This window comes from Truncatella angustata (assembly GCF_020726525.1).
Source record: "Truncatella angustata strain MPI-SDFR-AT-0073 chromosome Unknown BKA67scaffold_4, whole genome shotgun sequence".
In the NCBI taxonomy this organism is placed as follows: Eukaryota; Fungi; Ascomycota; class Sordariomycetes; order Amphisphaeriales; family Sporocadaceae; genus Truncatella; species Truncatella angustata.
The window spans coordinates 1,780,346-1,791,416 of record NW_025763384.1 but is presented as its reverse complement, the minus strand read 5'-3'; the positions used below and the strand labels follow the sequence as shown (position 1 = coordinate 1,791,416).

The 11,071-nt window shown below is 48.1% G+C and overlaps 3 protein-coding genes across 3 annotated transcripts; 1 reads left to right on the top strand and 2 right to left on the bottom strand.

Moving 5' to 3' along the window:
* Window positions 1-315: 315 nt before the first annotated feature.
* Window positions 316-1,279, top strand: BKA67DRAFT_564518 (mediator complex, subunit Med10). The gene is made up of 2 exons (XM_046102750.1): window positions 316-593; window positions 664-1,279. Exons 1-2 carry the CDS (start codon window positions 554-556, stop codon window positions 1,086-1,088), a joined length of 465 nt encoding a protein of 154 aa, XP_045958514.1. The 5' UTR covers window positions 316-553; the 3' UTR covers window positions 1,089-1,279.
* Window positions 1,280-1,602: 323 nt separating this feature from the next.
* Window positions 1,603-2,981, bottom strand: BKA67DRAFT_645997 (uncharacterized protein; the record flags this gene model as incomplete). The annotated part of the gene is made up of 3 exons (XM_046105897.1): window positions 2,423-2,981; window positions 2,017-2,349; window positions 1,603-1,901 (listed from the first exon to the last, which is right to left on the bottom strand). The coding sequence occupies exons 1-3, from the start codon at window positions 2,556-2,558 to the stop codon at window positions 1,603-1,605; spliced, it is 768 nt and encodes a 255-aa protein (XP_045958513.1). The 5' UTR covers window positions 2,559-2,981.
* Window positions 2,982-9,357: 6,376 nt separating this feature from the next.
* BKA67DRAFT_564510 (3-isopropylmalate dehydrogenase) lies at window positions 9,358-11,055 on the bottom strand. The gene is made up of 4 exons (XM_046102749.1): window positions 10,825-11,055; window positions 10,742-10,762; window positions 10,613-10,684; window positions 9,358-10,489 (listed from the first exon to the last, which is right to left on the bottom strand). Exons 1-4 carry the CDS (start codon window positions 10,873-10,875, stop codon window positions 9,530-9,532), a joined length of 1,104 nt encoding a protein of 367 aa, XP_045958512.1. The 5' UTR covers window positions 10,876-11,055; the 3' UTR covers window positions 9,358-9,529.
* Window positions 11,056-11,071: the final 16 nt, after the last annotated feature.

Here is an 11,071-nt window from a genome sequence, read left to right as displayed (position 1 = left end):
TAGATGTGCAGGGTGGCTATTTTACATTTCAACATAATAGCACGGAATTCTGCATGTATCGAAGGAAATGCTTATGGTGTATGATTGATATCCAGGTGTTCACTTGAGGGCGCCATGTGACATGACATGCCCCTGCAAGCCGAGCATTTCTCTCCAATCAGCTCCCGGCAGAAACCATTGTGTCTGCTTGTGCGTTTGTATACATGGACCAATGTATGTTTTGCATGTCTTACGGTGGTGGTTTCACAAGCGCAAAGATCTATATGTGAGGACATTTCGTCGACGCCCCCCACGCCATGGAACAAGTCGCCAAGCCTGTGCAATGTGCTCCCCTGGCAATGCCCCACCAAAAGTCCGGGGAAAGCTCAACGAGCCTCATTGTTTAGCGCAACGCAACCCAACGACATGCCTTCCCACCACCATCCCAGTATTTCTGACTGTCCCAAGAACAAGCGGCTGGCGAACACAACTCGTATGAATTGTTGCTGAGACTTGGAGAATTGGACGCCCGCCCACTCAAAGTCCTCACTACGACTTCCTCTTGGCCGCAATCATGGCGCCAATGGAGGGCGCAAGCCACGACCAGCTGGAAGGTACGTGTCTCGCCTCATCCCCAGAAGCGCACCATCGTTCAGCAGGACTAACCTCCTCTCCCTCGTGCAGCCCAGCTCAAGGAATCCCTGCAGTCCATGTACAACATCCTGGTGCAGACGACGGCCTACGACAGCACGTCGTCCTCGTCGGCGTCCTCGCGGCCCTCGCGCGACGTCCTGGCCGCCGAGGTCCGCTCCCTCCAGCAGTCCCTCCAGCAGATCCACCGCACCGCCACCACCCCGAGCCCCGAGGCCTCCCTGCCCCACGTGCCCCCGGAGCTCATCCAGTACGTCGAGAACGGCCGCAACCCCGACATCTACACCCGCGAGTTCGTCGAGCTCGTCCGCCGGGGCAACCAGCTCATGAAGGGCAAGCAGGAGGCCTTCCGGAGCTTCAGGGACGTCCTCGCCGAGGAGATGGGCAAGGCTATGCCCGAGCTGAGGGAGGATGCGAGGAGGGTTGTGGAGGCGACGGACTTCCCGCAGCGGTCGTGACCTGGGTCGCTGGACAGAGAAGCAGGGGGTGCGTCAGGGACATGGCATGATTTGGGTCGTTGCTTAGAGGGGCAGGGCGTTTGGGATAGACATGCATTTCACACGGCATGGTATGGTATGGCGCTTTACTTGGCATGGCACGGAATGAATTACTGATACCCGTAGTTTTTTTTTGCAAGTTGATAGTGATCACGTTCAGTCACAAGTTCTTCAGACACCCAAGTCATCACACATCAGTTGCTGCTTACAGGGTGCCATGTGCTCTATTGGGCAGACTCACCTGACTACTTATCTAGCAAGTCGTCCGGCCCCTATCGATCAAGCATCCCAAGACAGAAGATACGCCAAGTGCAAGTGACACTCCATGAGAAAAAGATCCTCAGACCTCCTGGCAAACATCTTCGCCTCATAGCAGAAATCTTCGCTTAGCACAAAGATATTCTCCGCTCCGATCGCACACTGTCCTTCCCAATGCCTTCCAACGACAAAAACAATCCACTGTTGCTGACTTCACCTAGGCGCTGTTGTCGCCCTCAGATGCCATCGGACCGTCGTTCTCCTCGCGGCAAGTATCGTCCATATAGTAGTTCTCGTCCAAGACGCGACGGCCCTCGTTTGTGACCTCATGGCGAGGCTCGTCCATACGGTGGCCGTACAAGATACGATGGCCCTCGTTCATGACCGGGTTCATGGCCGGGTTGTAGCCGTAGCCGCCGGCGCGCTCCTGCAGGTAGGCCGGGGCGACCTTGGACATGATACCCCAAGGGGTGACGACCAGGTTGGGGTTCGGGACGAAGGGCTTGGCGCGGGGGTCTGTTACCAGTTGTTTTTGCGGTTAGAATGAGGAAATGGGGAGTGAATGCGATGAGTTTTGAGGTAGTTGCCAAATAAGGAAAAGAAAACATTTTGAGGAGGAAAAAGGACTTACTGAGCTTGAAAGCAGCGTTCTGGGGGGTGATGGTCTCGATGACAGTCTCAGCATCAGAAGCAGCGATCGGCTCCAGGTCGGCAGTGCCGCGCTCCAGCTCGGGCTCGGAGACGGTGTAGTTGGCTGAAGACATGGCGATACCATCAGAGGCGGTGTTGCCGTTGCCGTTGCCGTTGCCGTTGCCGTTGCCAGCAGCTGCAGCCTCGTCAGTAGCAGCGGCTTGAGGGGTGTTCTCTTTCATGCGCGAGCCACCGAAAGGATTGCGAGAGAACTCCTCCACGTAGCGATAGGCGCTCTGCATGTGGGCAAACTCAGCCTCCCACTCGGAGTCCTCTGTCATGGGAGTGGACTTGTCAGCAATGTTCTCATTACTCCAGATAGATAGCTAGCTATCAACGATGCTTACCATGGCCGGGTTGGTTGTGCTGGTCTGGGAGCTCGTGCTGGGACCGGCGCTCACGAGCAAGGCGCTCACGGTCACGACGGATGCGGGCGAGATGCTCATGGTCCTCAGCAGGGTAATTGCGTGCGTCTCCAGACATTTTGGTGGTTGAGTAATCGGCGATTTGGGTGGTATGTGATGATTAAGTGAGCAGCGACAGTATGGTGAATGGTGAAGGAGTGATCGGCGATTTTGTGGTGAAGAATAACAGATGAACAAGAGTGTATCACAAGCTGAGACAAAAGCGTATTGTCGGCGATTTTGTAGCTCAAGGTTGTGGTTGAGGGGGAAGGCCAGAGAGCCCTTATTGAAACTTCTGAATTTGTGGTTTCAGCAAGGCAGAAATCAGTAACGCAGAAAAGCGGATGCCTGAAGCTCGGCTAGAAGAATTGAAGGTTCCTTTGGAACTACAAGTCTCAAAGCTCAGATCAGATGAGAAAAGATCAGACTACAAGACTACTCTGTGAGGACAATCCATCTCAGGTGCATGACATTTAAGGGTATTCACAATTCATAAGCATACAATCATTCATTCCCTTCCTACTTTTCACGAATGGGATTCGAAAAGATTTTAGTAGAGCAACAATCACTGCTATGAATGTGTGTATACTAAACTTTTATATAAACACATCTATTTTCGGCCATACCCATACACCATAATGAGATAGTACACAACACATACAATAAGACATCAAGCATAAATTATGTTCTACCATACAACTTGCGCTAAGGAGACAGAGATCAATCAGAAACTACTCTTTATATTGGCTGATAATAGCCATTATATAGATTCTTTGTTTATAACAGCCAGTGACATACTATGGTAGTTCAAAGATAATTACAGTACAACTCTATAAATCTGCGTTACTCTAAACACTTACCTCGTCCTCTCCACTAACGAATAATGACCCATACGTCAATAGACCTTTCTGCCAAACTTGGAATTAACTTTCACCCACCATTCTTAATATATACTATCGTGACTAATTTTCCACCATTACACAACCCATCCACCATGTCTAATAGCAACCAAGAGAAATCATCCTTGACTAAGAATCTCTTACTCCAAAAATTACAATAGCTGCAATAATAGGCCCCGATGCACCCATTCACCCCGGGCTCACCCCTGAATATCCATCGCCCAAGCCTACGGATAACATTAACAACGACAAGAAGGATAATGTTCCAAGTTCGAAGGGATACGTTGCGAACTCGTCAACTATTCAACAAACTATCATGAAATTTTTCACCGCCGATGGCAAGCCATTGCCGTGGTACTTGTTACACACGCGCCCTTCCTTGATTGGGCTTTAATGCGCTAGATTCAATGGATCATGTTTTTAACAAGAGGTATGGCGCAGACTTCATATGAGAGCCGGTACATATGAATTCGGTGGATAATGTAAAGTTCTGGTGAGATACTCCCGTTGAAATAATGGTCACTTGATGAGTTCTATAATCGAGCACAAGAACGAGTTGAAGTGCAGGAGTACTGGTAGTAAGCATGTGAAGCTATACGTATGTAACACATTGAGTAATGTTAAAAGAAAAAAAGAAAAAGAAAGACGGAGGTTTAGAATTGGGTTGAACTGACAACCGGTATTTAACATAGCAGCAAGAAGAAAGCTCATCCATACCATACTAAAGGATATCACAAAAAGTATTTATTAGACGCCCCTCAAGTTACCACTGGATTTCTCTTTTGGCGCGGCGACGTTTCCGTTGCTATTTGTTGCGATCTGGTCCCGCCTCGCTCTGTGAACCAGGAATGGGCGTCCCCATCTAGGTCCCCAGCGCAGGGACAGGCATCGTGTCTGCAGGATACCTTCAGGTGACTGGGCAAGTTTTACGCAAGAGGTGCACCTCTTACCACTAACCCATAATTCCCTGAAAGGCTCTGAACCGGTTGGAAGAAGGTTTGCCTGTTGGGAATTAAAAGACTACTGCTCTGTGGGTGGCTAGTTCCTCCGTGAAATAGCCTTAGAAGCTTCGTTGAGAGCGGTGGCATAGCAACAGGCCGGGTCTGAGGGCGGGGGAAAGACAGAGTGTTTGTCTCAGGAGCTGTTGACGGCTCCCAAAGCCTCACCCAGGGCCCAGCTCTGCAATGGCTTACCCATCTCGGCAGGTATGAACAACACGAGCTGCCAGTAATCTGCTTTGGGTATTTTTTCACCTAGTCGTCTGACGAGCTTTGGACCTCATCGAATACTAGACTTGTCACATAAGTATATCTCAAGAGAAGTTAACATGAAGTGATCCTGACATAGCCACTATCAGATATGGACTAATGAAACTATGTACCTAGCCGGCACTTCTCTGATTCGACTTGTATCCAATCCCGCTCAAGTGGCAGACTCGCCGATGTAGCCATCAGGTCGAACAGGCTGCATTAGGCTCTTTCAATGACCACTACAGATCAGCGCAGGCGCTTCGACGGGCTCATCAAACTCATATTACCTCTGGATCTTGTTGGCTTCTTACGTCATTTCAAGCTGATCCAGTCAACTCTACAGGGTCGTTCGCCGCTTCCAGCTCTGAGTATATTTCCCTGGCATCTAGTTCGGTCTTTGCCACCCTTCCCGCACGAGTCTTGTCAGACAGTTCAGCTATTCCTAAGACGGAAACTTCGCTGTCAACGAACGGTTGTTTCGTCCTTCTCCGTTGTGATCTACGCACGGCGAAATAAATGTCGATCCCAAATAGTATCAATTCAAACGTCAAGCCAATGACAACTACTACTGTAAAAGGACCGACGATAAAACTGTCAGAGGATGTGTTTGAGATGGTCCTGCCAGCGGCCGCAGCAGCCGTGGTTACTGGTTTCTATGGGTTGATCGGAGGAACGCAATATGGGATACCGAGCTCAGTGAATACAAAAGGTTAGCAATCATATGAAGAAGCAGGCATCGCCGAATTGAGGTCGCCTAGTCCTATAGTTTTCTGCCCTGAGTAGACTCTTGTTTGTGGTTGCCATAGGCAGCTGAAAATGTTCGCAAATTATATGGGTAACATACAACTTCAGCTATACAATAATAATAATAATAATAATAATAATCTATTTGGATTGCGAACGGGTTTATTTGTGGTGGTAGCTATACGGTGAGTGTAGATTGTGTAATGAAAGTCCCATTCATCTGAAAAAGAAAGAACTACCACCAGCCGAACGGTAGGATCCCCTGCTGGTCATTGAGATAAGCTCTTAACTGATGCGCTTAAAATGTAGGCAGATTGTCTCCCTTGACACCAAGACTGTAATTATACTGACAAGATGGTCGCAAAAATTTGTTGGAGAGCAAATAAGTGTGCTCATGATGAGTGATTTGCGGATAGCAAGAGGTTTGCATGTTGTGCTTTTTGTTAAAATGCTACCTTAGGGTCAGTGGTCATCTCAAGCTATTCCACGATATTAACCTGGCATTTCCATTGAAATAAAATGCAAGCTTACAATTCATTACTCTGCCTACTATTTAACATTTAGAACGCCAGAACATACTACAACGGTTGCTTTTTAGAGATCAGTTACTGTTACTCTATGTCACCAGCTACTTGATAAAGGTAAATGCATTATATATTTCCAATTCTTGTACTGAATCGGAATCATACTGCTGGTTGCTCGTCACGTCTTCTTAGCCTGTTGCATTTGTTGCTCTAATCTCTTAGTCAAGTAATCTTAATATTGGCACTTCAGCCAAGCTAAGGTTACCTTTAACACTTGCTTCTGTATCACTATCCAACACGGCTTTCAAAAACAGTCTCATGAGGTAGTCCCTAGAAGTATAAGACTCAATGTATAGTACAATTGGCTATCTAAAGGCCGCCACTGTTGTTGCTCTGGTTCTTTCTCCCCGGCACCGCTTTTAAGGCGTTAAACAAAAATCAATCATCATCAAAACAAACAAAATGGCAGTAAATACTATACTCCATATTTCTGAGTCCGTGGATTGGCCCTCGCTGCTATTGGCTTTTTACTCATTCTCGACACTAATGTTGCTCCTACCACTGGTGCGATTTCGTGATTAGGGAGCCTACGGCACTTAACAACAGAATATTTTGTCGGAATGGACTCTTAGCCATGCCTATATGATCATAATAGCCACTAGTTATTTTAGGGTTATGTCATGTGCTGGGATTGTCGATTTGGCCCGAGCTTGCTAAATGGTTTCAGTCCTGTGCAGCTCAAAGTTACATAATTAAGTCAAGATAATCCCGATTCCTTAACATATGTTGTGCTCCGAGTGACCCCTGTGAAGTAACACCATAAGTTCGTCGAGTTCTCCGTTGAGTAAAAGATAAGCAAATTGCCCTCGTTTTAGAAGCACAAGCGACGAGCGATCTTGTCTGCGGCAGGCTGGTCGTGAGATGCCGCCCCCTTGGATTGAAGTTAGAAGGATCAGTTTGGGGTTGCAACAGGGCTGCAGTGCATCATAAATCTTGACAAGGTGACAGGCAAGTCATGATATGATCGATGATGCGATTAATGTGATCCTTGATGATATGATCAATGCCAGGGATTAAGCGAAGTGTAGTATGTCCACAAAAAACTGCCATAATGCCTCACCAAAAGTTGTGACTTCACTTGTGTGTAGAAGTATCCCCCTTGGGTGTTGTGGGTTTGCATTTGGAAAAATAGGTATCCAATATATACGTGTTTCTTCACTCTAGCCACATTACTCATTGCGTGCCAGACTTTAGTGAGACCTCATGCTGCGATTCATTCATACAACAGAAAAGCCATGTACTTCATGACCGATATATCCTTGGCAGAGTAAAGCCTCTCTCAAGATAGGCAAGTCCCGCTCCAGATATTCACTCAGCGTATTAGATATTATGTTTACCAGTTCTGTCTGCTTGTGTAGTCATTATTATGCCTTGAGTCATGTAGATGATTGATATATGCTGTGCCACTTTCCTCTCTAGGCAACTCAATAGTTGGCGCCATAATTAGCAAGCGCCTCAGCCGGGCTCCGGGTTGCCACAAGCTCTGCTACCAGATGATGGGTAAGGAGCTCTACATTGTTCATTGGTCCAATATATGTCCCCGCCAGCTCAGGCTTTCATTCGAAAGGAGGTTTGCCGTTCAGGGCAGTTTCCGCGGAGGCTCATTCCCGGCGTCAGAAGAATATATACAAAAGCCAATAACAACAAGAGAGATCCTCCACAGACACTACTAGTAATGATGTTAGAATACTGTTTTGGGCCGTAGGTTTAATCATCGGGGTTAGGTGGCACCAGTTGTCGCATACTGATGTTTCCCGGTCATTGTACTATCTCTTACTACCGTCAACTGCGACGACATAGAAGCTGTCGATGCCGCGGCCGCTAGTGGGAACGCACCATATACACAGTCTTCCACACATGTGCTCCCGTTACATCAGCCCTCTTCCACGAGAGGCTACTAAAGTCGTCCGACTTGAGATTGAATTGAAGTTGACCAGTAAGTGGCCTCGTTGGACGCGGAGCTGGCACAACTCCTAATAGACCGCGAACCGCCAAGCCATTTAGCTGAATGTATATTCGCCAGAGGCGACGCAAGACCACCCCAATGGGAGGCCGCACCATATCTGAGTGTATACGTTGTCCTTCATGGAGGTCGTTGCGCAGGCTTGTTCCTACCCCGTGATGCATTCAGAACCAACATAGGCCGCATCCAGTAGAGCCAAACCAGAACAATTATTTGCATTAGTTCCAAGGTTCAAACGGTTGCTGATAGTCGTACGAGGGCTTCATTGGGAAACGAACCATTATCATTGATTACATTGAATGCAGAAGGAAAGCAGCCGCTAGTGTGAATAGTGATTGTGAAAACGCTGATGACAAAAGCTGTGATACTCACATTGATAGTCCCCTCGGTATAACAGTTCAAATAACCACCTACAGAATACGGAAACCTCTTTGGAAATGGTGGCGGCTATGAGTTCATGCTGTGGGATAAACTCAAAGATTATGTATTGCCCGTGAACGCACTCATCTTCGACACATGTTTTCCTCACAGGTCATGTCTCTGTATATGTTCTTATCTTACAGTAAATACTCGGCATATCTTCCTTATCCACCATTGATACGTGTCCCGTCATCATTCATCGGGCCAAACAGCGAACAACTCACCACCACCTAAGTCAGCGCCTCGAGTTTTGCCAGAGGATAATTACGATCGAACTATTCTTTGGCAAAGGGCCCGATGTACATCGAGCCGGGGAGTTCAGGCTTCCCTGAAAACGATGGATCATTGTGGAGCGGTGTTCCTTGCTGTTGCTGCTGCTGCTTTGTTTTATGCCACCGTTTGAATGGTCGCAGGGTACAGAAAATGACCGGAGCCAATACAGCAACTCCTCAAGGCGCCCGAAGTCCCCCATATACTCTACAGGAAATTATTTAATGCCACGGAGGACCAGTCTCCCGGGGTTGGGGGAACACTATGTCTGAGTATAGGTAGATTCACTATGTTGTACAGTCGTTATAAATTTCATTTGCCAGCCAAAAGTAGATGCAATACCAATATAAGCTGGTTCTGGTATATGTTTTTGACATCGGTGAAGTGGTGAAGTCGTTTAGTCTTCACAGTTCTCTCTCTTGACTGAAAGAACGAGACAAATGGCAATGCAGATCAGTTGCATCCGAATACAAAGCCACTTGACCGTCAACTTTAATCAAATCTATCAAGATCTCATTAAGGTCGTGACAAAGTCGTGGCTTGTCATTTAACCTATGGGTCTGATTGGACCACGCACAATCGCAATACGATGAACCCGGGGTAGTTCTTGGCCGTAGACTTCACCCATGCAGAGCAAAACACTGTGCCACAGTAAAACATAATCACAATATTCAAGGATGGTTGAATGAATTGTGATTTTGCCAAGGCGCTGGTACATCTCATCAAGCTGACAGGATACAGTAGCGTGGGCCTGGCCCTGATAGTAATTTCCTTAATTCTCTGCGCTTTTTGTTCTACCATAGACATCGTCAATATCCCATTTCCGAGTATACAAATACGCCAAAAGATGCAACGCTATACACCTTTGTATTGTTCTCGTCGAAATCAATCATGTATCATCAATACACTTCTGCTAGCATCTAGCCCTTGAGAACCTTGACTAACTCCTCAACGATCTTGTCGCCGACTTCCTTGGTGCCGGTTGAGCCACCCAGGTCCTTGGTCCGTACACCACCATCGATGACCCTGCGTACAGCCTCCTCGATGGCGTTGGCCTCCTTGGGTAGTCTCAGGGAGTACCTGCACATCATGGCAACCGACAGAATTGTACCAATGGGATTAACAATGCCTTTGCCTGAGATATCAGGTGCAGAGCCGTGGATCGGTTCGTAAATTCCGTTGCATTTGCTCTTGCCATCGGGAACGCCGCTCAGACTGGCGCTGGGCAGGAGACCGATGGAACCGGGAATTACACTAGCCTCGTCGCTGATGATGTCACCAAACAAGTTGCTGGTGACGATGACACCATTCAGAACCCTTGGGCTCTTGACCATCAACATGGCGGCGCTGTCGATAAGCTGGTGCTCGACCTCGAGTTGAGGGAACTCGTTCTTCATGACTTCAGTAACGACCTTCCTCCACAGTCTCGATGTTGCCAGCACATTGGCCTTGTCCAAACTCCAGACCTTGGCAGGTGGGTCGCGAGCCAGTGCCATGTTGGCTGCCAAACGTGTGATTCTCTCAACCTCGGGGCGGCTGTAGGGCTCGGTGTCCATGGCATAGCCGTCGCCGTTATCTTCCTTTCTATCACCAAAGTAGATACCACCCGTCAGTTCGCGAACGACGGTAAAGTCGGTTCCGCGGCAGATTTCGGCCTTGAGGGGCGAGAATTCTACGAGGGCCTCGGAAGCAAACGAGCAGGGGCGCAAGTTACCAAAGGTGCCCATCTCCTTGCGAAGCTTGAGGAGACCCTGTTCTGGGCGCACGGCACCAGTACCCCATTCTGGACCGCCAATGGCACCAAGCAGGACGGCATCAGCGTTTTTTGCTGCGGTAAGAGCTTCATCTGTTAGAGGCACGCCGGAAGCATTGATGGAGCACTGTAGACGATTAGTGTTCGTTTGACAGGGCCGCGTTCTGGGTGCGAAGACATAAGAGTACGGCATCTAGAGGGCGGGTACCGCCGGGAGCTTTGGGTTAAAAGTACAGGGGGAGCTACTTACACCACCAAGAAGGTGATCTTGAAGATTGAATTTTACAGAGTCCGAGCTGTAGCTCTCGATAGCCTTGAGGACCTACGACAAACTATTAATTGAGCCCCGAAATTGTGTGGTTGTGAGTTGTGTATTTACCTTGATAGCCTCGGCCACAACCTACATGGCGACACGATATTAGTGAAAAGTTGAAAGAGCTAATGAGGTCATTGAAAGCTCACCTCAGGACCACAGTGGTCACCGCCAAACACCACAATGTTGTGAGAAACCATTTTGACAGAAATACAGCTTTGGACGTTAGGGAGTCTAAGGATATGGTAGTAGAGAGACACGGTAGTAAAATGGGAGCAAGGTAAATAGTCAACGATCACGTCCCCAAAATTGTTTGCAGTGTTGGTGCCCCGCGTTCGGTCAAGGTCAATTGTGCTTAACCCCACCAAGCGAGATCGGAGTCCTCTGTTGCGAAGC